Source organism: Mesoplodon bidens (assembly GCF_964165515.1).
Source record: "Mesoplodon bidens genome assembly, chromosome: 2".
NCBI classification, from domain to species: Eukaryota; Metazoa; Chordata; class Mammalia; order Artiodactyla; family Ziphiidae; genus Mesoplodon; species Mesoplodon bidens.
In genome coordinates, this window is record NC_138177.1 from 185,133,333 (window position 1) to 185,160,987 (window position 27,655).

The 27,655-nt window shown below is 62.6% G+C and overlaps 1 protein-coding gene across 2 annotated transcripts in view; it reads right to left on the bottom strand.

The window, feature by feature from the left end:
• Nucleotides 1-1,648: 1,648 nt before the first annotated feature.
• Nucleotides 1,649-27,655, bottom strand: part of PRDM16 (PR/SET domain 16) — a 322,403-nt gene continuing 296,396 nt past the window's right edge. Inside the window, exons 9-17 of one of the 2 annotated variants that reach the window (XM_081226091.1) lie at nt 23,103-24,516; nt 19,595-19,679; nt 16,573-16,742; nt 15,837-15,914; nt 10,214-10,383; nt 9,714-9,888; nt 5,659-5,886; nt 4,621-4,795; nt 1,649-3,207 (exon numbers count right to left, since the gene is read on the bottom strand). In XM_081226091.1, the coding sequence (XP_081082217.1) occupies nt 3,073-3,207; nt 4,621-4,795; nt 5,659-5,886; nt 9,714-9,888; nt 10,214-10,383; nt 15,837-15,914; nt 16,573-16,742; nt 19,595-19,679; nt 23,103-24,516 (2,630 nt within the window). In that variant the 3' untranslated portion in view covers nt 1,649-3,072. The remainder of the gene's footprint in view (nt 3,208-4,620; nt 4,796-5,658; nt 5,887-9,713; nt 9,889-10,213; nt 10,384-15,836; nt 15,915-16,572; nt 16,743-19,594; nt 19,680-23,102; nt 24,517-27,655) is intronic. The other variant, XM_081226090.1, reaches the window with a different exon arrangement.

Here is a 27,655-nt window from a genome sequence, read left to right on the forward strand (position 1 = left end):
GTGTGGGTCCTCGGGGGACTGGGGTTTGAGGGGCGGAGGAGGGAAAGGTGAGGAGGCTTCCTTTCGAATTTCCATTTGGGGGTAAGTGTCCACAGTCCAGAGGGGGAAGCAGTAGAGGCTGGACTGAAGGGCCCTGGCCCAGTGGGACACCTAGTCCACAGCCCTGACCCTGGCCACCCGCCCACGGACACAGTGGTCCGCCAGCCAGCTGCCTGCTGCGTCTGTGCTCCAAAGCTGGGATCTCGGAACTCTCCAGCCCGGGCTCCCTGGCTCCCAGACCCCAACCCCAGAGGGTCCCCCGGCACGTGGAGGCGTCTGGGCCTAAGCAAGCGGCTGGTGCTGGAGCCCGGGGGGCAGAGAAGGACCGGAGAGCGGGCAGCTCGCTGTGGTTGGGAGCAATGCTAAGCTTTGAAACCAGCCTTCACGGACACACCAGGCATAGGAAGTGGGTGCTCTCTTTGTCCAGGGGCACAAGGACAGGCCCCACCCCACCCCCCAGGCCGACCAAGTGCTCAGGCCAGAGGAGAAGCTGGGCTTGCTCTAATCGTTTTCAGAGGGACAAGAAAATAGGACTTCAAATGTGCAACCGGGGCTCTTGGGGAAGGGGAAGAAAAGACGGAAAGGGAAGAGATAATATTTAAGAAGATCGCCCACAGAAGTCCGACCGTGACGGTCACAGAGAGACCGGAGGTGAACGGCAGGGCCGGGCCGCAGGGAACAGACCCTCGGGTCTCCCCCAGCCCAAATGTCCTGTTTTGGACTGAGAAAGTCATATCGCAATAAAAAGCACACACCTTATTCTTTAGCAGAAGAAATCATATAATTTGGGTTTACAGAAATGGGGAGCTGGTATCTGAGGTTGACTTTTCAAAGGGGTCCCATCTCGGCGGAGGGGAAGTTGGAAATTCCTACACACCAGGCAGGTCTGGCCGAGGCGGCTTGAGGATGCCTCCGAGCAGGTGTGAGCTGTTGAGTCTGCAGATCCTCATGGGTGTGGCCACGGCCCGTCCTCCACCAGCAGCTTCTCCGGCTGCCCCGGGGCGACCTTCCAGCCGGCGCCCCTGAGCCTGTTACCTCGACTGGATCTGGGAAACGCCAAAGCCCTTTCACTGGGACCCGCAGGTCTGTGCGCTCCCGGGGACTCCCCACCGCAGGTCTCCAGCACGAGGCTGGACCCCCAGTGCCCAGGTGGACGATTGTCTTGGCCTGGAGTGGCCGGACGGTTGGCCACTCCACAGCCGTTTGTATTTTCACACTTTTTTTAGGGCAACTTGGGAGATTTTTTTTTTCTCTTCTTCTCAGGATGCTATTCTTCTTTTTATCTTCCAAACAAGAAAAGAAATAAATAGAGCACTTGTCTTAAATGCAGCTGAAACTCAAATTTAACAGAAACACATGATTGTCTGGAAAACGGGCAGCAGGATTTGTTGGGCGGGGGACGCGGGGTATTTGGCACATTCAAAACGGCCCCACTCCCTGGGTATTGATCACACATCACACGACCTTATTACACGGTTTTGGTCCTTCACTAGATACTTATATTAACATTATTTCTTCACAATAAGAATGTCTAATGCCAAAAATACTGTTAAGGAAGAAATAAAATAAGAAAAGAAATGAATTAGAAAAAATTACAAGTTATATACAGATTAAGGTCAATTCCATCAGGGAAAACAAACGATTACTCGAAATTGGCCCCTATGGGAATAATTTAAAGCCCATCCCAGTGGAGAAGCAGCCTGGTCCCCGGGGAGGCGCGTCCCCACAGGGCTGTGCTGTCTTTGCTCTTTGCAGTAGGTCACGTCTGGACACCCTTCGTTCTGGAGCCGGGTCCCGCCCGCCAGGAGCCCCCACAAAGAGCGAAGTGGCAGTCGTGTCCTGGGGTGTCAGGTGCACGTGGAGCTTGGTGGCCTGGATCAAGGGAGCCTTGGAGTGTGGCCCCCGGTGGCCCCCGAGGAGGCCCGCTTCCTTCCCCTTGTCCGTCTGACTGGGGGTGGGTGAGGGTGAGGCCTGGAGATCCGAATATGACTGGCAGGTCCTGCCTTCTGAAGGATGGTGGAGGGCGGGCTGGCGTGGGGTGGCCGAGGCACAGCCCTTGTGGGGAGAACATCAGGGGCCCAGCCACCGCTCTGACCTCCCCCATACAATTGGGCGTCTGGATGGGGGCCACGGGCATGAATCACATGGCACACAATGACAGGCACATCTCCGAGTCCCAGCCTTGGGCCAGCCCAGGACACTGTATCTGATTCCCGGACACAGTCTGAATCTGCTCACGGGAGTCGGCCCCCCAAACTCAGTTCTGCCCGGGGGGGACCCCAGAATCACCTTGGCTTTACAAATATGGTCAGAGATAGAAAATTTCTCCACATCTACAGTATAAAGAACACCCCCAAACGCAGTGCTGGCTCCCAGGCAGGTTTGGGTTCGCAAATAAGCTGAGATTTCAAAGCAATGCAAAATTACTTTTAAAAAACAATTGGCAAGTCATGTTTTGATTTTTTTCTTTTTTAAAAATACTGTCTATTTTTAAAACCACATGCTTAAATAGACTCTGTCGTCAATAAGATTACCAAAAGGGTCATTCTTGTAATCTTCATTATAAAAATCATCTGGGCGATTCCCTCTTTAGAACACACCCAGCTGTCCGTTCCCTCTCGAGACACCACGCGGGCGCCTGGGAGCGGCCCGCCAGCCTCAGTTTGGGGTTCAAATCCCGCCCTCGCCCACGGGCTTGACTCTGCGAAGCAGCCCCCCTGCGCTGCGCCTGGACACTGTGAGCTGAACCATCTCGAACGCCGTCCTCAAGACCAATTCTTAGAGCCGGTGAAACCCTACGACGGCTCCAAGGACTCCGGGTTCTGAGTTTTCGTTGGAAAAGTTAAAGTTGGACCGTGGTGGGGGGCACAGACGCTGAGAAAAGACGCAGGTGACGAGGGGTCTCCTCGGCCCCGGGCCGCTCCGGCTCCCCGAGGCCCTGGCCTCCATCTTCCGCAGCTGGGATTTCTGTCGGGATGTCGGGGGCCCGTGGTGGCCTCGCTTGGACTCTGACCCCAGCCCTTCGGGGGGCGGTCAGAGGTGGTTGATGGGATTGAAGGCTCCGGACTCTGGCGTGGCCCCCGTGATGTTCAACCAAGCATCCAGAGGACTCTGGGAGGAGGTGTGGAGAGGAGCGTCCTCGGAAAGGGACAGCATCATTGCGTACGCCTGGCGGGAGAGAGGGCAGGGCACACACAGGACGAGCAGTGAGCCGTGCGGGTTGCGGTCCTGCAGACCCCAGGCCGGCCCCGTTCCCTCCCGGCCTCCCACCCGCTCTGGCTGGCCTCGGCTCCAGGTAGATGAGGACAGAGGCGCGGGGGGCCGGCCCACAGAGGAGGAAGGCGCGGTGGGGGGAGTTCTGTCAGGCGCTTGTGCAGAGTGCCACCAAGACCCTCAGCCTCTTTGGGGCACATCCCCCCTTGCAGTCGCCTCCACATCCCCTGGTGATCACACGCGTTCCCAGGCAAGCGTGCTCTTTGGGAGGGACTGGGAATGCTGGTAGTTATCACTCAGACCCTGTCAACGAGGCTCAGGCCCTGCCTGGTGGGGCCTGTCCCCTGTGGATGACCACGGTGGCAGCACAGAGATATTCTGGGGAAACGATGTGCAGTGTTTCTTTTTTTTTTTTTTTTTTTTTTTCTTTTTTTGCGGTATGCGGGCCTCTCACCCCTGTGGCCTCTCCCGTTGCGGAGCACAGGCTCCGGATGCGCAGGCCCAGCGGCCATGGCTCACGGGCCCAGCCGCTCCGCGGCACATGGGATCCTCCCAGACCGGGGCACGAACCCGTATCCCCTGCATCGGCAGGCGGACTCTCAACCACTGCGCCACCAGGGAGGCCCTGTGCAGTGTTTCTGAGACGTGCCTCTGGCCTGGAGCCCGGCTTAGCCCACAGGGCGTGAGTAGACGGGAGTGGGGGCCGCTCAGAGCAGGCGGGCTGGGGGGATGTCCACCCGAGTTCACGGTCCGGACAGCATTAGTAAAAAGACGAAGACAGACACGCAAACGGCTTTTGCTGAGGCTCAGGTGGGCTGCAGAGAGCTGAGTGAAACCCCGAGCCCCCCAGACTGGAGAGAAGCAGGAGGCAGGCTCCTGCGACACCTATGCTGAGGAACGAGACGTGCCCAGCCAGCCGGGTGCCCGCTGACCCCGTCACAGCTGCAGCTTGCAATCCTGACCCCCGACGGGGCAGCGTCCCTCGAGAAGACCCTGGGCTGTCCTCATCCCTGCTCGGGTAGAGGCAGAGGGAGGCCCATGCAGCCACGAGGGCACCTGCTGTGGACGCCTCCCTCCAGGGACGTGAGGGCCGGGACCCACGTGTCCGCGAGCACTGCGTGGGGAGCACCCCCGTGACGGTCCCGCTTGCGTTCATCTGCCCTCAACCTCTCCCTGCCCCACCCACTTGTGGGCAAGGGCAGTCATCTGGGGGGCTCTCTAGCCGAGGCAGTGGGCACCGGAGGTGTCCCCCAGGAAGACATGGAATGGCCACAGCGAGAGGTGAGGCTGTCCCTGGTGGAGGGGCGTGGCTGCCGCCTGCCGTCCAGCCTGGGGAAGGCGAGGGGGTGGGCTCTGGCGGGTACCTACCTGGTTCTTAGCCTGCCTGTACAGGGTCTGTTTTAAAGTCTCAGAATCTAAGGTGGAATTAAGCACATCTTTAACTTCCAATGCTTCCTCAGCTGCTCTGCGGAGATCCAGCCCCTTCCCAAAAGTCGGCATCGGCTCCAAAGCCAACAGACCGCCTGGTCGCTCCTCAACACACCTGCACCAACGACCGGAGAGGGGCCTGCCGTTAGCCGGCCTGGCCTCTCGCCACCTCTCTGATGCCCCACGGCTGGCTCCGTGCCTGCATGCACACCACGGCATCTCCACGAGCCACATGCACGAGGAGACAGACACACGGACACACGGACACCTGGACGGAAGCCACACGGATGCAGGAGAGCGACAGAGGGAGGGCACGGAAGGAGGTGAGTACGTGCACACACGGCAAGCAGCAGGCGGGGCGCTTGGGTCTCAGGGATGGGGGGCAGCCGGGGACGCCTCGGTTCCCGAGAATCCGGGCGGCTCTGGAGAGGCCCGGGGCTCCTGCCCCCAGGACTCAAGGGTGGGAGGAAACGGGCCATCTCGGAAAGGCCTCCGGGATCTACGGGCCTCCCCCAGGAGGATCTTGGAACGCCGGCAGCATCACCGGTGCCGAACGTAGGCGGCGAGCGGTCGGGACCTGGGGGACGTGGCTGTGGTCCACCTGCTTCCAGAGCTGTGGGTGCTCAGCCCCCGCCCCTCACAGCCCACTGGAGGCCGGGTTCTTCCGCAGGGCCGGACACAGCCCGTGGGTCCAGGACCAGCTCCCTCTCGGCCTTCCCCTCCCCCACTCTGCTTCCAGGCCTGGGGAAGCGTGTGTGCGCGTGCGAGTCTGGGGGGCTGGGGCCCTGACCCCCTTTCCTGGGGCCCGGCCTCACCCTTGCCTGCACACAGAAGTCCCTGCAGTAGGAACGCCTGCTGGGAAGGAGGGTGAACCCCGCTGGGCGGATGGCAGGTGTGGGAATGAGGTCCCCACACGGTGCTCGGCCCGGCCTGCCCGGGTCCCCCGACGCGCGGGCCCCCCAGGGGGCCGGCGCCCACCTTCGGGTGTGGTCGAAGCCCATGGCCAGGGAGGCGGGCCCGTCCTCCTCGTCCTCGTAGGCGCCCTGGGGTTCCGGCGTGGGGGACACGGTGTCGTCCTGGGACTTCCCCGCCAGGCTGTCGTCGTCCTCCTCCAGCTCGTCCTCTTCCTCCTCCTCTGCGTCCTCTGGCTTCCCGCCGGCCAGGCCCGGGCACTGGGGAGCACCGTCTAGGTCCTGGACTTCCGGCCTGAAATGACATGGACGGAGTTGGCCACAGACGCCCAGAGGCCAGCGGGTCGGCACCGGTGGCTTCAGCGCCTCTGCTTTCCCTGATGGCCCCCCGCCCCCTTCGAAGGCAGCCTGCCCCCTGCGGTCACTGAACCCTCAGAGCCGGGGTCCTGGGTGGCTCTTGTACACCCTCGGCCTCGGCTGCCATCCTTGTGGGGTGAGTGACTCAGGCAGAGAAGGGGGACTGCTGAGGGCTGGGCAGGGGCTGGGCAGGGACCGCTCAGTGGCAGGGCTCCTGTTATGCCTGCGAGGACAGCGGGCCACTCAGGGGTTCAGGGAAGGAAGCCACGGCCGGCCCGGTGGGGAAGGGCGCTCTGGGCTTGGGCACCGCACAAGGGGCGCCCTCGGGGAGGCTCAGAGCACGGGAGGGCTGCTGGCCCAGCCCTGATGGATGCTTGCCCCTCCCCTCCCGCCGTGAGGACACGAGGACGGGGCGGCCCCTCCGCAGACGGAGCGTCTGGGATCCAGGGTCCTGGACCACGCGGACCGGGCTGTTGTCAGCGATGGAAACCCGCCAGGGGGGGTCTCTCCTGCAGCCCGGACCCCACCTCATCTCCCTCGGGGTCCCTGCAGCTGGGCGAGCCTTTCCCACCCTGGGTCCTCATTACTGAAAACAGAAAACAAGCAGTGAGGGAGACGGTGCTCATTCTCTTCAGAAAACGTCACCAGCTTTATCTGGTTCGTCTGCAAGTCTCTGACCAGGGGCTGTGGCCACAGGTGGACTGCGCCCGAGGCCATCTGGGCAGGGGTCCGACACGTGGCCGGAGGGGGCTGGGGAGGGCGAGGCACGCGCTTCCGGAGCCCGAGTTCGGGGCCCCCGGTCCCCACTCTCCTCCTGGACCTCACACGGCCCACGGGGGTCTGTCCACTGCTGTCAGGGGAGACTCAGAGTCCCACTCGGGGCACCAAGGAGAGAGGATACGTCCCCCCAGAGTGGTCACCACCTCCAAACGCAGAGAGGGTGGGGGGCCGGACTGGGCTGGGGGAGACCCCGACGGCTCTCGGCCGTCCCTGTCTTCGCTTCTTCTCTTTCCACGGGGAAGTATGTGGATGCTGAGAGCTGACCTGCCCTCCAGGACGGGCAGGACCCCAGCACGTTCCCCTTGTCACCAGGTGCACGCCCGTCCACCGCAGTGAGGACCCCAGAGCCAGGTCCTGCCTCCCACTCTGGGTCGTGGCAGGGTCCCCTTGGACAGGGCTTGCCATGTTGGAGCCCACGCCCTCCCAAGGACGTAAGAACAGGCCCCACGCTGAGGGCTAATGCACAGCGCAGGTTGGGGGCCCTGGGCCCCGGGGCTCGGATCAGCGCGAAGCCCTGTGTGTCAGTTAAGCAAACCTGAGCTCTCTGTGCAGGTTTACACATGAGCCCCTCTCTGTAGGAGCAGCAACCTTGAGCGCTTTGTCTCTGTGTCCCCAACCCCGCCCTGCACAGAGGGTCTGCTCATTGGTGGGAGGCCTGCATCAAGCACCAGAGCTCACTGGGTGGGTACAGGGGCGGATACGGCGGGGACAGAGTGGGGGGTCTGGCTGGAGATGGCTGCAGACAGAGAGGACACCAGGACGAGTGTCCAGGCCTCCACACAGCTGCCTGGGGCGGGGGAGTCTCCCCGAGGCCACCGTACCAGAGCAGCACAGCCGCGGCTCAAACAGCGGGGATCCATCCCTCCCTGTCCTGGAGTCTAGATGTCCCAGATCCCGGTGTCAGACAGGGCTGCTTCTCCTCCCGGCCCCTCCCCTGGACTCCAGTGGTCTGCTGGCGATGCTTGGGACTCCTTGGCTTGTGGGCACATCACCCGACCTCTGCCTTGTCCTCACACGGTACCTCCCTGTGCGTGTGTGTGCCCCAATCTCCCCCTTTTCTAAGGACACCAGTCCTATTGGATATGGGCCACCCGACTCCAGTAAGACCTGATCTTAACTAATTACAACTTAAGACCCTATTTCCAAATAGGGTCGCACTCTGAGGTGCTGGAGATTAGGATTTCAACATAGGGATTTGGGGGGGCGGAGAGGATTCAGCCCAGGAGTTTCTGGGATTGTAGGGCCAGGAAGCCTGGCAGACCCCGAATTCTCACTGATGGTCAAGAGAAAGATGCTGTTTCTGGATGATGTTAGTATTGGCCCCTAATAGGACCGCCAACATCCTACCGCTTCCCGCACATCAGCCGACAAACGTCAACCGTGACCACGGTCTCCATTTCCAGCAACGCTGTGCAGGCACCTCCAGTGGCCCCCGGCTCCCGGGATGCAGCGTCGGCAGGCGGAGCCAGCCGAGGGCCTGGGTTGGCACGGTGGCTCTGCCTTGGCTTTCTGAGGGACGTGAGGCCAGCCTCCTCTGAGCCCCACGGACCACCCCCCAGGGGCCCTGGTTGAAACGTTCTGCTCCGTGGGGTTAGGATGGCGCCATCCCCTCTTCCCTCTGGGGACAACCCCTCTGTCTGGTGGCTCTCCTGGAGTGTCCTCCTCATGGCTGAGAGCTGGGCCTGTCACCCAAGCCTGAGGTGTGGGAGCCACCCAGCACGGCCGCCCACCCCAGGGAGGATGCCCCAGGCATGTCCTTGTCAGTTCTCATCTGGCTTTGCCCTGGGCGCAAAGGGAGAGTCTTCAACAGCCAGGACGTGCCTCGTGGCCCGGCCCCTGGGTGCTCAGGTCCGTGACTTTCTCTGAAGGCGGAGATCACAGAGCTTGAACCACGGACAGCTCTCAGAGCCGTGGGGTGCTGTCTGAGCACAGCTCCGCACCCCGCACGCCGGGAGCAGATGGCAGGGGCTGGGTTCCCATGACACCATAGTGTGCGCCCAGAGTCAAGGATGGACATGGGCACTTCGCTGGCTGTGGAGCAGGCAGGGCTGCCCCCCAGGAGTGAGGTCTCCACTGCCAGCCAGGGCTCTGGGATGTGCAGCCCATGGCCAGCCTCTCCCACGTCCCCTCCTCTGAGCCCACCCAGGCGCCAGGTGAGATCACCTTCCCGGGCATAGATTCGGGACTTAGCAGAGCCAGAAACAGTCCAAGTGTCGTGTCATGCCCACTTGTAGATTCGACAGGTCTTTTTGGTGCCCCTGCTCTGCACCCAGGGGCACTAGTGATGTGGGAACAGACAGGATCTTGGGGAGCTGGGTGTCCTGGGGGACCCTCGTCACCTTGCTGGGGATGGGTGGGGAGGGACCCGGGCCCTGGGGCCGCAGAGCCACAGCCCACCCACTCCTCTGGGCCTCTGCCGAATTAGGGGAGCACATCCCTGAGGACTCTTGGAGCTTGGGTGTCTCTGATTCTCTGCCAGCTGAGCCCTGGAATGGAGGTTATGCAGAATACCCTCTGTATCCTTGAATTCCCAATTCTGCTGTTCTTGTGCCTCTGTGTGTGTGTATTTAAAGGGGTAGCACTCCTGCCAAGAAACCTTTTGTGCCTGGGATTAAATAAGAATGTCCTGGAGTTTCAGAGGCGTGGGAGACCTCATGGCAGGAGCTGTCACCTGGCCCATGTTTGGCTGCACGTCTCTTAACCGTAAGGCCAAACTGTGCCGTTTAGGCCTGTGTGCTGGCACTGCACTGAGTGTGTGACACACGCCATCAGGCCAGGGTGCTTGTTCTAATCACCCTCTGCAGGTGGAGAAACCGAGGCAGAGAGGGGCTGGGATGGACACCGGCTGCAGAGCCCACGGGCCTCGCCCTCTGCGGTGGGCCTGGGGTCCTTGGTGCCGGGACAGGGGACCCTGCTGTGGGCGTGACCATACAGGTGACCATGCAGAGTCCAGACCTTCCTGGGGCCCCGGGATGGATTTCTTACCGTTTGTCTGTTCGCGTCGTTGCTTGGTTCATCTCGCTGTTGGCAATAAAGTTTCTGATTTCTGAGAAATAGGAGTCTTCCTTCTCATCTAAAAGTGCGTGGTGGTCCGACTCGGAGGCGGGGGAGGAGGTACTGGTCCCCAGGTGGTTCGTGAGGACCCCCGAATGCTGGCTCACTGCAGTGAGGGGGGGCATCAGAGGAGGGCGTCCCGCAGCTGAGCCCCTCCCTCCGTGGCGCACCAGTGCTGGGGCGGCAGCCAAGGAGGGTGCGCATTTAGGGTGCTCTTAGGGACCCCACTTCTTAGGAAAACCCAAGAGTACAAGATTCTCCGTAATGAAAACGGTTTGGGGGGTGACTGCAAGCTCTCCCACAGAACTAGCTTGCGTTCCCTTCCTGCCCCTCCCCTCCCTCTCTCCCCACCCCTCCTCCCCCCCGCCCCTCCCCTCCCTCTCTCCCCACCCCTCCCCCTCGCCCCTCCCCACCGGCCAGACCCCCCCCACCTGGTGCGTGCTCGTGCTCGTGCTTCTTCAGGTGTCTGTCCAGGTTGGTCTGCTGCCCGAAGCAGCGGTTGCACAGGTGGCACTTGAAGGGCTTCTCCTTGTTGTGGATGTTCCGGACGTGCCGCTGGAGGTTGGAGGAGATGCTGAAGGACCGGTCGCAGTACTTACACCTGTAAGACACGGCGCCTCAGCGGAGCCCCTGGCCTTGAGGAGACCCCCGAAGCCACTGGGAAGCGGTCCTGGCAGAGCTGCCCCTGGAAGCGGTGCTCCTCCCCAGACCCCTGGGCGGTGCATGGTGTCGGACTGCGCCCTGAGAAGGCGGGGGGGGGACCCTCTGGGGCCTGTGCCCCTGGGTGGGCAGCACCGGGACCCTCTGGTGTCTCCCCTCATCTCTCGCCCTCTCTGCTGTCTGGGTCCACCCAGCGTGGAGGCCAGGGCCTGGCGGTCCACGGCAGAGGGCGGCGTGCTCCTGGCGGCCTCACGGGGGCACCCGCGCACCAGGAAAGATGATCCTGGCAGGTTTTCCTGGGAAGGAGCCCAGACCCGCTGCCTGCAACCTTCCTCCCTGGCGGAGAACCCTACCCTGGCCTGGTCCCGGCCCCTCTCCACAGGTCCTTGGGCGGACCGCATCTCCCTTGGGGCCTCAGCTGGCCAGTCCATTAACAGGGTGCGGGGGCTGCCCCAACTCTCTCGAGCATTCTTCACTGCCCTGAGGTGAAGAGGGCTCCCAGCCTCACCCCGTCAGGTGGCCTCCGTCCACGGATGCCCTTCAGTGGGGGGCGCCCTCAGCCCCTCTGCAGGGGCACCTGCTGCCAGGCTGCATGGCCCACTTGGGAAATTAGAAAAAGACGCTCTTCCCTCCAGATGCTTCTGTTGTCAGAATATCGTCGTGGCCCCCCAAGTTTACCAGAGCAAAGCGCTTTACTGACGGGAAGTTGCCATGAGGCACGATTTGAGACGCCTGCCACGTGCAGGTCCCCGTGGGTGTGGGCCCTCGTGCGGGCACAGCCTTCACAACCACCCTTGGAGGCCCCGAGGGCAGGGAAGGGGAGGGTGATCACCCACGGGAACTGACAGAGAGGGCCTGAGCAATACCAGCAGTGAGAAGCGAGAAACAGAGAGAATGAGAGAGAGAGAGAGAGAGAGACCCGGGGCCGGGGGCCGGAGGACCCACAGCCGCCAGCTCTGCAAACAGTGCCACCTCCTCCTGGCGGCAGGAGTCCGGGTCAAGGCTGTCCACCGCTCCCACCCGCTCTGCATGTCCAGCTGGGCCACGGCAGAGGGACTCCGGCTCAGGGGTCTCCAGTCACACACGTGTGTGAGCGTCTCGGAGTGCTCTTGCACACGCATGTGGCTATGTGCACGCTTGTGGGTGCGTGTGCATGTGCAGTGTGCGTGCACACATGTTGGTGGGCACGCTCGTGTGCACCTGGCCTCAGAACTCCTCCAGGGATGCTCGTCCAAGTCTCAGAAGCACAGGTGCACCGAAACATCCACCCCTGTGCTCAGGTCTCTTCCTGCTTTGGAAACGAGCTTCCATGGAGCGACAAGCAGAGAGGCGAGCACGGCAGAACGCTGACTGGCCGAGCCCTTCAGGAGGCAGAGTCTATGCAGCCAGTGCAGCGGGGCGTGAGCTCGGGACACGAGGTTCACCCAGAGGGCGTGGCTGGAAGGCGTGGGGACCTGTCCTGAGGACGCGGCCTGGCATTCCTACAGCGGCCGGTGGCCGTGCTCCAGCACAGCACACTGGTCACGAGCACTCAGTCATGTGCACGGGGACGTGCCTGAGGACGCTCTGGGGCCCTGGCTTCCCATCTGGGGCCGGGCTGGCGGGGGCCTTCCCAGTGCCGCCCACCAAAACCCGAGGTGCCCGCCTGACACTTGACACTCAGAGGCTGGCCCTGCCCGGGGAGTCGGGGCAACCTCAGCGTTCCCAGGGCCCCCGAGGAAGGACGCCTGAGGCCCCCACTAGCCGCCGCTGGGACCCAGGAGTTGAGCTTTCCCTGCTCGAAGGGGTGGCAGCTTTATGAAGCTCTGTCCTGGTAGGTTGAGAGGCTCCAAGTTACCCCCACCTCTCCTCCTGTGGGATAGCCCCTGGGGAGAGGGGCCCAGCTAGAGGGAGCCCCTGCAGCTCCCCTGGTGTGATTCTGGGGCTTCATTTACTCAGTTCCAGAAGCTTCCAAATTCTGCCTGAGGCCAGGCTAACGCTGGCTCCCTCCACAGCAGATGGGCTAAGAGCCATCCGTGATCTACACACTGACCCCCTGGGCTCCCCCTGAGCCACCCTCAGCCTTCTCTGCTCCTAGGTGCCAGGCTGGCCTGTTGGGCAGCTGAGCTGCCTCCGGGCCCCTGGGTGTCCCTGGGACGTGGGGCCTTGGTCCTCCCACGGCCTCGTGACTTGGACCCACGTCCTGGCTGCCAGCACCGGGAAGGTGGCTATCTTGTCTTTCTCAGCCTGCGGTGCCAGAGCAGTTGGGCTGGGGCTTGAGCCCTCTCCCTGGCTGGGCTGAGTAGAGATGCTCGGGTGTCCTCTGACCTGGCGCTCCCCTCTCAACGGTCCAGAAAGGAGGATTTTTACGTCCCAGCCTGCACCCCCTCGCTCCCCCACTCTGCCCGCAGCACACCCCCAAAGTTACAGAAACCCTCCACCCCCAGTGGTGCCAGGCTCTCCTGTAGGGCAAGTGCAAGGCCAAGCTGGCCCCAGCCCGGGTCTGGGCGTTCGCCCCCTGCCTGTCCAACAGGCTTCACACGGGCTGCGTGGTGCGCCTGCCTTGGTCTACACAGGTGCCTGCACACTCAGCCTTCCTTCCCTGTATCTTTAGAAATTCAGGGACCCTCTGCAAGCCCCACCAGCGGCCGTGCATTATCCCAGAGCAGTGGGAACCCTGAGTACGAAACAGGATTGGATGAGGAGCTCATCACAGACCTGAGACCTCCCGCCCCCAACCTCTGCGGGGCTGGGAGGGGCTGGGGAGGGCAGCAACGCATTCACTTTGGTCACAGAGTCCTGAATCTGGCCCTCTCCTGGTCCTAATCTAAATAAATGGCCCCGAGAAGTACATTGGAAATTTAGGGGACTGGTGAGCCCAGGGCTGCGAGGGAGCAGGGCTCTCAGAGCAGCTGGGATTTGCGTTGTAAATAAGCTGACAAGTGGCTAGTGAAATGTATGGCCATGCTGTCTAAAATAACACCCCATCGCGCTCCAGCAGGGGCGGGAGAGCAAAGACCCGCTGGCCACGGCGGCGGCAGGAAGGGCCTTGAGGGGACCTTGCTGTGACCGCATCCGCCGCTGCCCTGGGAAAGGCAGCCGCGGTAGAGACCCAGCACCACGTGGGGAGGGTGAAGTGGCCCTCGGGGAGCTGGCAGCATCTCCCCGGGAGCCAGTGGGGCCGCAGCAGCCATCACAGGGAGAGACGCCTTTGGTCTTTGTAAAAGCCAGGAAAGGAAAGAAAGAAGAGATGTTGAAACCCAGCCCTAACAGGACACCGAGCAAAGAAAGGACACCTATGGGCCACCCGTAGCCCCAACGGAAATGGTAACAGGACCTTGCTGGGTGCTTTGACTTAGCACCGTTAGCGAGACGGGGAGCCCGGGAGGAAACGCACTGCAGGTGCGGAGGTGAGCATCCTTAAAGCCGGAATCCCAGGTCCCGCCAGGAGCCCACGGCCAGTCCACGAGCGCTCGCATCCAGAGTGTGACTCGAGGCCCCCCACCCCTGGGCAGCGGCTGGGGGGACCCCTGAGCACGGCGGCTGCCAGGACAGATGAAGGAAGCGGCCTCCCTCGTTCCCAATCCAATTTTTATATCTCTCCTCCCACATCTCAATAAGCCCTCCGGGCTGGAGCTTGAAGGAATGTGTCTTCAACTTCCCCTCGCCCCGCAGCTTCACCCAAAGATCTCTAAGCCAGGACACGGGCTGGGCCGGGCAGAGGTGTGACCTCCTCTCCAGCAAACGTATCAGTCACACTAAGGGGTCTGTCTTTCTCTTGCTTGTGAGGGGTCCCCTCCCAGCCGGGCCTGTCCGGGCACACACGCAGCGCACACACGTGGGCTCCGGGCAGGCGGCGGGTGGTTTTCATCAGACCTCGCCTGCGCCGGCAACGGGCTTCTGTGGACAGACCTGCACGTTTTCCTTCTCCGATTCAAGCCCTTCTGATTCACAGAGTGAGCCCAGAAGCCTCGGTGACGTCACAAGCACAGTCCCACACCCCAAACTCCTCATCGTAGGCTGCCTTGAACCAGACGTGGTCAGGATTTGCAGCACAAACTTTCAAAGCAATCATTGTTACCCACGTCGAAACTCACAGATTGGAAAGAGCAAAGGAAATCGATGAGAATTAAATCCTTCTATAAACACAGCCCCGACCCCCCAGGGGCTCTTACACACAACACTGTCCAGAAGTTGGTTCTCCTTACAGAAAACACACATGGCTCCTTTTCAGGGAGGGAACCTGGCCAAACCAGCCTCTGTTAAGTTGTAAGTCACTTTTTGAGGGCAATGGGGGGCTGTGTGTTGTGGGCAGGCCGAGGGCACTGAACAGATGACGTGAGCTGACGCTTACCCGGCCAGGACAGGGCATGGGGACTGTGACACTTGCAGGGGTCCCTGTGTGGCCGCCCGGCCGAGGGATGGGGACACACCCCCAATCTCCAAGGCCACTGGGTGACTCCCAGCTCTGTGCGGCGGCCAGAGGACAGGAATCTCATGTTGCCAACTTAAAACCACACCAAATCCCTTCCTCCTGGTGGCTGCTGTTCACCAGACAGCCCAGAACGTCGTCCTGGCATTGGGACCAGCATTTCCCCAATTTGTCTCATGCTCACCATTCCCTGGGACTCCCAGGGTTCCCCTGGGTGGGGTCCCCAAAAGCCAGGACACTACCCTCAGCTCTTTTCCTGCCCGACAAATGCCCCAGGGACCAAGGGGAAAGGCCAGAATGGTAAACGACCATGGCCATGATCTCAGACCCCTGGCAGGTCAGGGGCGTCCCTAAGCCTGGGGCTCCAAGTCTTAGAAATGGGGTGGTGTCTCCACTAGTTGTGAACACGAAATGCACTGGCTCTCACACCCCCCATGCGCTTGTGGCCACACCTGTGCAGGCAGGAGCCCAGGCACCGCGGAGCGAGGCTGGGGGCAGAGGCGGCGTCCGTCCAGGGTGGTTGGGGGGATGTAGGAATCCCTCAGGACGCCCCATGCTTGGGTGAGACCCGAATTTGCATGGAGCTCCTTTTCCTCTGAGACCGGCCCACCCCGCCTTAGGCGCTTGCCCTGGTCCCCTGCCCAGGGCTAGGTCAGCGATGGCTGCCGGCCGTGGTGAGGGGAGCAGAGGGGGGCTGGGTGGTGGTGAGGCTGAGGCTCCCCCCGCCAGATCACCCCTGGGCCTGGCTTCTCCGCTCCAGGCGACACCCCAGCGGCAGGTGGGAGGGTTGCTCCTGGGCACCCTTCTGGGTCGGTAGATGGGAACCTTCCGGTAGCCTAACCTTTACGACGCCCCTGGGCGCAGGATGGCTGAGGGGCCAGGAGGGAGGGGCGCAGGAAGTGAGATGGGCAAGCATGCTGGCTCCCACCCGCTGCCCTCCCTGTCTGCCAGGAGCCTGCACCCCCTACCGGGCGGGCTCCTACCTGTACGGCTGCTCCCCGGTGTGTGTCCTCAGGTGTCTCGTGAGGTTTGCTGATCGGGGGAAGATCTTGCCACAGTACCTGGAGTGGAGGGGTGGGTGAGGGATGTGTGAAGCAGACGCGCCGCCAAGACCCGGGTGCCCAGGTGCTTTCCTGGTGCTGTTTCTCCCACACCTGGGGGCAGGTGGCCCGCCTGCACACCCTGGATTTCAGTCCCTCCTCAGTCCCGGGGCCCAGCTGAGCCTCACAGAGAAGCTGGACTCGCACCACAGGGCAGACGGCACTGGCCCACCCTGGCCCGCTCGGGGCCGTCCCCCCCCATGACCCCCCCGCTGCCAAGCAGTTTCTCAGCCCCAGAGCCCGACCTCGGCCGAGCCGGCAAGGACCGGCCTGCACAAGCCTGTGCACCTGGGGACGGACCATGTCTCCCCAGCACTGGGCTCCCCACAGGCCCCAGAGCTGTGGTTAAACACTGACCATGGCGCCTCAGCCTCCGGCCTTGCGAATTCCGACCGGCTGGCCAAGGTTGCACTTTCTTGTGCTCACAGGAGCACAGCTTGGTGGGGGGCACGTGCATATCTCTGGGGAATGACGTCAAGGGAACAACGGGCCATCAGTTGCTACCACGCTGTACCCTGGCTGAGACTGAGAGCTTTCTCCTGCAAGTGCAGGCACACGGGCCAGCGTGGCACCTATGGCCACTTTGCCGGGGCCGCCCCAGGGGCTCTCAGCGTCTCACCTGCACGTGTAGCGCTCCTTGCCCTTCCTGAGGATGGGGTCCGAGAGCGTCGGGGGCGGGGACCGGAAGTTGAAGGGGTGGGGGGGGAGGGGCTGCAGGGAGCTGCCGGATTCCGCCTTCATGGCCGCGAAGCTCTCCAGCTTCTCAGTCATGGTCTCGATGGCTGACATCTGTTGGCAGGAGAGCAGGAGAGACTGTGGGGCACCCCCGAGCCGCCCCTTCTCTTGACGCGTGGGAACCCGCCCCCATGGGCATCTGGGGGTCCTGGATGACCGAGCATGTCATGGGCCCCCAGGACAAGGAGGTAGTCACTGGAACCCGTGGTCTCCTCCTTCTTCTTGACCACTGGGCTGGGTTCTTTCACTTTCTGTGGCCAGCCCTGCTCTTGTCCTTGCCCGGAACCCTGTCACAGTCCAGGGTTTAGGCTCAGGGAGCTGCAGCTGACCTTCCCCAGCCAACCTGTGCTGGCTGAGATGTGGGTGATGCAGGCTGCTGACACCTGCAGTCACACAGCCCTTTACTTTGAAACAAGCCAGCAAGGGTCTGCTGGCTCAACCCCCGGCCAGCACTCCTGATGGCTAGTTTGGGTTAAAGACAGAATTACATCCAAGTTTTTTCGCTTTGGAGTGGTGAAAAATTGATAGCTACCTGAATCAATTTCAGGTTAAAACATGAATCACGAGCCTGAGGCACTACCAGCACCTAGTGTCAGCAGGCCATAATTGCAGGCAAAGTGCTAAAAGGCAATTCAACAGCCTACGGTTGGATTCCACTAACTAAATGTTCGGAATGATAACTCCAATGTGACACAGCACAGGACACGGTGACACAGGCAAGAGGGGCTGCCTCTCTGCTCCTTGGAGATGCCAAGGCATTGCCTGGGGAGGAGAAGGGAGTCACCTCCTCCTGGCATTGGTCATTTCCAGCTGGCAGGCAAGGTTCTGATCAGAATCCCAGGCTGCACCTGCCCTGAGGCCCTGGGGCTGGGGGACAGGAGAGGGGAGGGGGCTGCACAGGCCTCAGCAGTACTTCTCCCCCAGAGAGTGCCCGCTGCAAGCCAGGCCCCGTGGGAGACTGGGATGAGACCAGAAAAGGAAGAACTTTCATTATGCCCCGAGCCCCTCAAGGTTTAGGCTGGGGAACAACCAACTGGTTACAGTAAAACACCAGAAAGGGGTTTACAAACAGAAAATGGGGTCCATCCTAGTGGCTGAGGCCTCCCTTGACCCTGGGCTGCTGCCTGGGCCCTGGCCAGCTCCACCCAGTTGCAGGGCTTTGGGCCTCGCCATCCTTGTGGGGCAGGCACGCTCCCCATCAAATGCACATGATGCTTCCAGCCATGGGTGGGCCCACCCATCCCCACTGATGTACAGATGGACACGGCCTTGCCCCTCAGCTGCCGTCCAGCCTCTCATTTAGCCCCTCCACGGCCTGGACGATGGGACCTGGGCATACAGACTGCTGTTCATCTGCTTGTGGGTCTCAGTTTTAGCCACAGCCGTGGGAGGCTCTGGGACTCTCCACCACCCCAGACTCCCCAGGACCGCAGAGATGGTGAGGGGCAGTGGGCTGGCAGGACTGCCTCACCCTGCACCCCATACACCTGCACGTCGGGCCTCAGCAATGAAAGGCCCTGGCAAGGTCCTGCCAGGCAGCTGACCAATGCAGCCTGGCGTCTTCGTGCAGTGGTGACCCCTAAACTTTGTAGAGGTCACGAGTTCTCCTGTCCGAGTGATGGTCTGACCTCAGACCATTTAATCAGGTGACTTACTAGTCCTCTCTCCCGCCCCCACCCCTGGCTCTGGGCCCACGGGCAGGCAGCAGGGGTGGCAGGTGGGGGGAGCGGGCAGCAGGGACAATGGGCAGCCGGGCCCCCGCCAGGCCCCTCTTCCTCAGGCCTGGGAGGGTCCGGCCTGCCTGGCCCGCTCCGCCTGATCAGATATTCCCGGCCGAGCTCCCGCACAAACACAAACACAGGATGTGCCTGGCTGGCCTGCCGGCTTTTTCCAGCCAGTCCCGAGGAAATCAGGGGAAGTTCTTAACCAAACTCCGAGGCCCCAGCAAGACAATGGGAGGCTCTAAGTTTAGCTGTGAACCCAGGCAGGGCACAGGTTCCACAAACCGGGGGGTTTGTCCCAGGCGGGAAACTCGGAGCAAGAGAACAATGCCCGGGTCTGGAGTCTGGGTCCAGGCCTGTCCCACAGCTCAGCCCCCGGCCCCTCCGGCTGGGAAAGGGGAGGCCCGTGGCTCTGGGGAGGGGCCTGGGCCCCAAGCAGTGAGGACAGGTGGGCACCGGGGCAGGGAATCAGGGGCACTCCGCCGGCCCTGCTGCTTACCCCCACTTCTGCCACCTCTCTGCGCCCACCCCTTGGGAGGACGCGGCCAGGGGGACACAGGAGTGCCTGTAGGCTTGGTGGGGTCTGCGGCCACTGCCCAGACTTGGGGATTCTCTTTCCCAGACCCCTGATTCTAGTCTTGACAGGCGGTCTTTCCACCCTCTGCATCCCCGGGTGAGGGCGGTCCCCCTGCCCCCTGCCCCCTGGGACGCCCTGCCCTCGACGCCAGTCCCTCTGCTGCTGTCCTGCTCCCTGCCTCTGCCCCCCTTCACTCAGGCCCTTCTTCTCCTGCTCTTTTCCCTTAAAGATCCCCGAGTCCCTCGTACCAGAGAGACTGCTGGCATCCACACCTCCCTGGCCCTCTCGTGTCTGTTCTCCCTCCATTCAGAATTCTTGTGTTTGCTCCATCCAAGCTGCTGCCCACTGCCCCATGCAAGTTCACTCCCCCTCCTAGAGCTTGAGTCACAGGTCAATGGGGCCCCTTGTGGACCGGGGTCCTTGGCTGCCTCTGAGGGACCCACAGGGTGCCCCCCCAGAGGACCACCCTCCTTCCTCACCTGCCCTGGCCCTTCCCATCCTCCCCAGCCTCAAAGGGACCTGTGGGTCTGCAGGGACGGGAAGCGGAGACCCGCCTGGGGTGTGCGCCTTGGCCCGTACGGACCTTGGGGCTCCTGGCTGGGCCTTACCTGGGGGTGGAAGAGCAGTGGGGACGGCCGCAGGTACTTCTCCTTAAGGGCTCCCACTGGGTCGGTCACCTTCCGCTTCTCCACCCTGCTGGACAGCAACACAGAGGGTTACGGACCCCACCGAGCGGCCCAGTGCTGGGCGGGGTGGGGCTGAGACCCCCGCCCCTCTGGGCGCCCACCTATGCCCCATCGGTCACGAGGTGGGGGGCCACCACAGTGGCCCAGCTTCCATGTTCCCTGTGGCCACGTCTCACCTGATGCTGTGGGGACGTCTGTGACCCAGCCCACAGTCGCCTGCCCGAGCATGAGCTCCCATCACCACACCCAGGTCTGGACCCCTTCGAGTCTCCCCAGCGTCCGCCCCCCTCCCTCCCCCCCACCAGCTGCTGGCACCCAGGCACGTGGTGAACGCTTGATGCTGGAGCCAGGAACCTTCTGAAGGGCCCGCGTGCACCAGCCTCTGCCAACTGGCCTGTCAGTCCAGCGAGGGCTCCCCGAGGCAGAATGTGGAGCACATGGGGGCTGCCGCCTACACCCCACGTCCCTCTCCCTCCTGGCCCATAGCACGGGCGCTCTGCCCAACTGGGAGGATACACGTGAGTGACCGGTAGGTCTCTATCCTGGGGACGCTGCAGGGCCTCCCCGCAGCAGCCAAGCAGGGTCTACCTAAAACCTCAAGATAGCTACTGGAGGTGACAATTCTAGAACATTCCCCAAATGCCAGGACAACTGTCAGTCACAAGCGGAGGAGGTGGCCATCCCTCCTCTCCCTGACCCCTCCTCTACTGTGTCCCAAGGACACCTCCCTCAGTTTCCCCTGGGGGGGGGTCGAGATTTAAAAAGTGGGATTTGGGGAGGCCTGCCACTTCCCCACAGGCAGCCACAGCTGCGGTGACCCACCACCTCGCTTGCCCAGGGCCACGCTCCCATCCCTCTTAGGCTCAGCTCTGCCCCCAGGGGACTGGCTGGGGCCTTGACCGGAGCAGGACGGGGATGGCCGCAAAGACAGGGGCCCAGAGGTGGGAGCACCCACGGAGTGCAGGCGGCCACAGGTGACCCCACCGAGACCCCAAGCCGGGTCCAAGGGGAGGAGGTGGTCTCTACGTGGGAAGTTGGCTTGAGGGGCACCTCGCTTTGCAGGGCTTAGCAGAGGCCCTGTTCAAAGCTGGACTGAGTTGGCCTTTCAACAAGGCCCCCTGGGGGGCGTGGTGTGGGCCGAGAGGAAGGGGCCCCACGTCGGGGGGTTGTTAAATGTCTTCTTCTGCCTTTTCCCGACTTCTGTGTCTAGCGACAGCCCAGCGGGCTGATCCGAGCGACCCCCGCCAGCTGACCCCACAGACCCCAGTGGACACGTGCTCTTCCAAGGCGCGTGGTTTTTGTCACCACACCGTCCCCAGCCCATCTCGCAGAGATAGCAGCACGTGGTGGTGAGAGGGGCTGGAGGGCTGGGGGGTTGCCAGCCTGGCAGTGTTAGGGTTCCTCCAACCTGGTGGGGGAGGATTGTGGGTATCCGTCCACAGTCACTGCCGGGGCATGGCCTGTGGGGAGTTTCACTGGAGTCACCCCAGAGCCATCCAGGAGCTGAGGGGACCCTGTCCCCTAGCCCTGGGCCAGCCTGTTAACAGGCAGTGACAGTCGCCCACACCTTCACTTGGAGGTGAATCTTCCCAGCACCATGAGTGTTTATCTTGACTGGGCTTGGGGGGCGGTGGGGAAAAAATTTGGAGCTAATCCACTCTCGGGCATTTTGCTGGTGCCTGTGTACAAAGTTGGCGGCCAGGCAGCCCCTCCACCAGCCACTGTACTCTAAATCCTGAGGGCAAGAGCCTAGCACACGCCGGGTCTCGGAGGAGCTCGGACAGGACCCGGGTTGGGGGCGCCTGTGGCCCGTTCCCGCCTCAGGGCCTGACTGGCTGCTCCCCCAGCTTCCAGGAAAAGACCCAAGGCCCTAAACCAGGCCTGGAAGGGGGAGGCAAGGGGCACAAGAGGGTTGGGGTCCAGGAGGAGAGCTGGGACGGGGTGGACAAGGAGGCCAGGGACTGAGCAGGAACAGTTAACCGAGACTCTCTCGCAGGCCTGCTGGCTCCAACTCTGGAGGCCTGACAGAAGCGTCCCTCCCTAGGTCTCCAGTCCTGCCCCCATCCTGTGCACAAGGGCAGCTCCTCCCGGGGGGGCATCCTCCCTCAAGCCCCAGGTGTCTCCTGGCTCCCCGTGGGTCCCGGAGATTCTCATTCTAACTGGCAGATGCTCCCTGGGCCTTTGATGGCCATGTTCGCCCCAGAAACCCGATGAGCCGCTGTCAGCAAACCATCCATGGATGGCGTGTTCTTAAAGAAAGACCCAAGGGGGGCATTTTTCATGTTTCCTGTGATGACGCCAGCAGGACCTGGCAGGAAACGGGACCGGCAGCAGACACAGGCCGGCCAGGGCCCCGGGTGAGCGTGGAGGGCGGGGACCCGAGTGGGCGCCAGAGGGCGGGGACCCGAGTTGGCGCCAGAGGGCGGGGCAGGAGGCTGGCCCATCACCCTCGCTGGCAGCTCTGCCATCATTTCTTTCCACTGCACCTTTAGCAGAGGTGACCTCACCTGCACACCCATCCCCAGGTCCTGCCTGGCCCCTGGGGAATAGCAGGCACTCAAGCCCTCAAGGCGGCCACATGCTCCCTGAATGTCCCTGTGGACACGGGCCCCTCCCACACAGAGCCGTGGGCCTGTATCAGGGGCTGAGCCAACACGCCTGCCTGCCTGCCCCTCCAGGCTCCCTCCCAGGCCCGTCCATGGGCACAGCCCCCTCCTCAGGGCTCAGCCTGCCCAGCACCCCCAGGACACGTGTGGTGGGAGGTCAGACCCCTCTCACCTAACAAACCCGCCTGATCAAACCGTGCCCCGAAACCGGGGAAGGGGATTCAATTGGCCCCTCACTGGGAAGGTACCAGGGGAATGGGACACTGGTTTGGGGCAAACCTTCCAAAGCTTCCTCCTCCCTTCCTCTCCCTCCTCCCACTGGGGACCAGCAGCTCCTCCTCTGGTCTCCCCTGGGCCACCAGAAGCCCCAGCCGTGGAGCAGCCACAGGGAAGCAGGGATGCTGAAGCAGAGGGAAGAGCCAGGAGTGTCATGGGCAGAGTCTGTCCAGAGAAGGTGGCTGGAGCCTCCAGCAGGTAGATGTCTGGGGTGGAGTCTGAGGGCAGGCTGTCGGTGGGGGTGGGGTGGGGGGACGTAAGGGCTTGAGAGAGGACGGCGGGGGTCTCCCAGCAGCTGTCAGCGAAAGGGAGCCAGGGGTGCCCAGGAGACCCCACCAGCTGCCCACCCCAGGAAAGGGCCGAGCCGGGCATGGGCCCCAAGGGGCACGGACACCCCAGAGCCGAGGCACCTGCTGAAGCCGCAAAGGCAGAGGAACGAAGCCTGTGGGGGCAGGCGAGAGCGTCCCCTCCCGCCGCCGCGCCTGCCTGGCGGCCCACCTGGGTGGCGGCCCCTCTGGAGAGCGGGTGAGGGCGGGGCATGTTATTACCTGTAGATGGGGTCCATGAAGAAGGGTGACGGCCTGGCGTAGTGCAGGGACGGCTGCTGGGGCAGCTGTGCCGGGCACGCCTTGGGCGGCCCCTCGGCGGCCCCCAGCCTGCGCTCGCCGTACACGTGGTTCTTGCGGGGCTCCCGGGTCCCTCCGTTCTGGCTGGCCCGCACGCGGCTGCCGATGCTCAGGTCCAGCGGCTGCTCCTCGCCGGACGCCGGGGCCGGGGGCGCCTTGGGCGCCGGCAGGACGGGCTTGGCCTCTTTGGGTTTGGTGGTGAGGTCGAAGGGTGACTCGGCGCTGGGGCCACCGGCCTTGAGGGCGTCCCGGGGCGACTTTGGCTCGGCCTTGACCAGCAGGCTGTGCGCGAGGGCGCGGTCTGTGAAGGGGTACAGGGAGTGGGGGAAGTTGGGCAGGAGCTGAAAGGGGAACACGGAGTGGTAGGGCAGCGCGCCCAGTGTCTTCTCCTGCATGCCCATGAAGCCGGGCCCAAAGTACTTCTCGGCGATGGACGCGATGGCCTTGATGGAGTCGCCCGCGGCGCCCGACGCTGTCAGCAGCTGCTCCTCGGGCGGCGGGAAGTAGTGCTGGGAGTAGAAGACGGGCACCTCGCCCACGCTATTCGGGGCGCCGGGGGCAGCCACGCCGCCCCCGAGCTCGGGCTTGCCCTCGGCCGCCTTGCCCCTGTCCTTGGTCTTGTCGCGATCACTGTCCACGTCGCTGTCCAGGTCGGAGCCCGTGCCCGTGGTTGTGTCCAGGTCGGTCCCGGTTGTGGTGTTGATATCCTCGAAGTCACTGCCGTCTGACAGGTCGCTGCCCCGGGGCTTGAGCTTGTGGGCGTACGAGTCCTCCAGGCGGCTCTCCGGCTTCTCCTCGGGCCCCGCGGCCGCCGTGGCACCCTGCCCGCTGCTGCCGATGGCGGAGACGAGGGGCAGGGCTGGGTTGCCCATGGGGCTGGGGAGCTTGGCGTCCTGCGTGTGGTTCCGGGGGCTCTTGAGCAGCGGCATGGGAGGTAGCAGGGGCGGCCGGGGGTACAGGGACGGAGGGAAGACGCCCGGGAAGCCGGGCGTGAGCGCGGGGAAGGCGGGGGCCGCCGTCGAGAAGGGCAGACTCCCCGGGTGCGGCCTGGAGGGGAAGTACTCGTTGAAGCCCAGGCCGGCGTGGTTGAGGCTGGGGGCTGGCCTGGCCTTGTCCGTCACGGGGCTGGGGGTCAGGGGCAGGCCCGGGGCGAAGACGCCGCCCGGCGGGTAGTGGTTCCTGCCCTCGCAGAAGCGCCGGTGCTTGTTGAGGGAAGAGGTCGTGCTAAACATCTGTCCACAGTCCTTGCACTTGATCTGCGTGCGGCAGTCGGCGTGCATGCGCTTGTGGCGGCACAGGTTGGAGAACTGCGTGTAGGACTTGTGGCAGACCTCACCTGAAACGTCAGCAGAAGCGAAGACCGGCAGCTATGAAATGATGGAAAACCTGTGCCGCAGGGTCCCGGTGGGGGACCGGGGCGCTCTGGCCTCGGTGACGGGGAGCAGCGTGCGCTTAGGTACGTGAGCATCTGTGTGTGTGTGTGCGCATATGGGCATATGTGTCGCTGTGTGAGAGTACCTGCATATGTGCTCACATGTGTATGCGTGCATGCATGCGCATACACGTGTCAGTGGGCACATGTGTGCTTATGTACACACGTGTCACACACGAGTGTGCATGTTCACACACGTGTGCACATCGTACGTCATACACGTGTGCCCGCACGCGTGTGTGCACACATACGTACAGATGCCTGTGCACCCTATCTGGGACTGGCCTCTGGTGACCAGCACGGATTAGCGAGGACACTCCCGTGCCTTCCCTGGGGTCCCTGGGCCAGCCTGGGTAGGTCTCCAGCTGCCTCAACCTCCTCCGCTGGAGAAAGGGGCCCTGCTGCTCTTTGTGCCCTCCTAGTCCGCATGAGTTTGCCATGTGGCGCCAAGGCCTTCAGAATCGTTCCCAGCGACAGACAAAGTCGTGGCACACCATCACGTCTGCAGCTGCACCAGCCGCCCAGAACGCCCATCCACCCTCCCTGCCATGTCAGCCACGCTGTTCCAGCAGCGGCGAGGGAAACACCGACCCCCATCTCCCACTCTGTAAAGTTTAAAATGCTCTCAGCTTTCCGCCCTCTTTCTGTCCCAGGCCCTGTGACCTGCACCCAGGACAGGAAGGCCTCAGGAGGGACCGGCCCCTTGGGGTTCTTAGTCCTGGAGGCTGGGCTGTGGGAGCACGGGTCCTGGCTGTGTGAGGTCACCGTCTGGGGGTGGCCTGAAGGTGGAGATGGGAGGGGAGCCACGTGGAGAGGGCTAGTTCCACGTTTGAGAAAATCGAAACCTCTCCAAACTGGGACGGAGAGGCCGCACCAGCTCTGGTTGCCAGACGCTGGCCTCTGCTCTTAACGGGAGAGGGTGGTGGCGGCCGGGGCCAAACGCCAGGACCCAGAGGCCCTGGGGACCCAGCCTCGGCCATTTTCCCAACGGCCTGTGAGTTGAGTGTCGGCCAACTGCCAGTTTTTCTTTCTGCTCTTGTTTTTCTAACCAACAAGGGAGGAATGAACACACACACACACACACACACACACACACACATGCACACACATTGTGTGTGTCTCTCTCTGCAGGACAATTTGCTTCTTAAATGCAGCCCCAGTGGAAACAGTGATTTCAGTGCGCTTCTTGCTCACCGCACACTCTCCGCTGCCTGATGTCCCGCGACTCTAGCTGGGAGTGCTGGCCTCAGACGATCGCGTTCTTTAATCACAATATCTATTTATATGAACGGCTCTGCCCTCCTGGTCGTCTGGCTTGGTGGGACGTTTTCAAGGCTGAGGGGGAAGAGTACTGCCTCATTTGATCAAATCTGCCCATTTTGGGAGGTGGCTGGTGCAGAGAGGCTGCTCCACAGATGGTCTATAAATACCCACAGGCCTCTGCCAGCCCGACGGGGAGAAAGGCCGCTCCCCAGCTCAGGGCACCTGGCCAGACCAGTGATACCTTGCTGTATCCCCGGCCCCCGAAGAGGCTCTGTGACACCCTCTGCCCCGCAGAGCAGGCCTCTGTGGCACCTCGTGAGTGGCTGCTGCCATCCCGAGCTTGGAAACTGGCCTTGAGCAGGCTCCCACCCAAGGCAGCTCTCAGGAGGGGCCCCTGGGGCCAGTGGCCATGCTTGGGCACAGGGAGCCTGGGACCCTTGCTTCCCACCCACCCACTCACACGATAAAGGGATCCTGCAGAGATGCTGGGGCTACAGAGAGGCCTCTGGGAGACTGAGGTCCTTGGAGAGGCAGGTCCTGGCCCTGGGAGGGCTGACCGCTGGCTTAGAGCCGGTGACGGGAGGTGGCTGCCTGCAGGGGCTGGGAAAGGCCCGGGCAGCCCACATTGAACTGGACGTGGGACCAGCGCCTGGTGGCTGGTGCCCCAGGCCCTGCTGGGATGCAGAGGGGCCCTGGCCAGTACTTATTCTGATCAGCAGTTTCTTCTCCTGTAGGGTATGTGCAGGGATGCACACATACACATGCACACACATGCACATGTACATACTCACTCCTAAGAAGGTCCTTTCTAAAAAGTGCCCACAGGAGCCTGTCTGCCTGTGTGCACGGATACACCCTCGCCCCGACCCCTCACACTTGAGTTTCCCTATGCAAGACACCCCACCAGGAGATTATGCTGCCTTGGGCTGTGTGGTCAGTGAGGCTGGGACTTGGGCAGGTTTTGGTGCCCATCATGTGTGTTGTGTGTGGGCGCCCAGGGGCCGCCCAGTGGAGGATGGAGTCTGTGCACGAGTGACCGGCCGCCGTGAGCCCTTGCTCCCCCAGTGGCCCATCTTTTCTCAGAAGCGCTGTATCATTTACCCTCTGCTCATCTGTTCGCAGTTTCCTTTCCAAACCTGACTCCCTTAACCGTGGGCCAAAGGATGCTCTGCCCTGGTCGAGAGGATGTGCAGGCTGACGTTCACGTCTAATCTAACTTCTAACATTTGCATCTCCCTCTCATACATGGCACCTGGCCACGTTTGGGGTTTTCTCTTTCGCTTTACCCCCTTGGCCCAAAGCCAAGGCCCAAGGTAGGCACCGGGCACAGACGAGAGGCAGAGGGCTGCTGATAGCCGGTGGGGCCCGTCCAGGCTGCCCCGTGTCCTCCGCACCTGCACACAGAGTCCGTGCGGGCAGCGGAAACAGTGGTCTTGGACCCTTCCCGACTGCTGAGGTTCCAAGAACCTACGCTGTGACTACAATCCAACAAGACTTTGCAAAGCCCATTTGCACGCCCAGAGAAGCAATGACTTGTAAGCCTGTGTGCAAGTTTCCTTTCCAAGCTTGCTGGAAAGCTTGGAAACCTATGATAGATGCACTCACGTGTGCTTCCTCCCACAGGGGGACTTGCTGGGATGCTCATCCTGGAAGCAGGATGTGCACCAGCCCCAAAGTCCCGGCCCCCAGCCTCTTCTCCCACCCAGCTCACTCCTTCCTGGCCCCTCCCAGAAGGAATGGGCCCTGCCCCCACTGAGACTCGGATGCTCTTTCCAGGGTC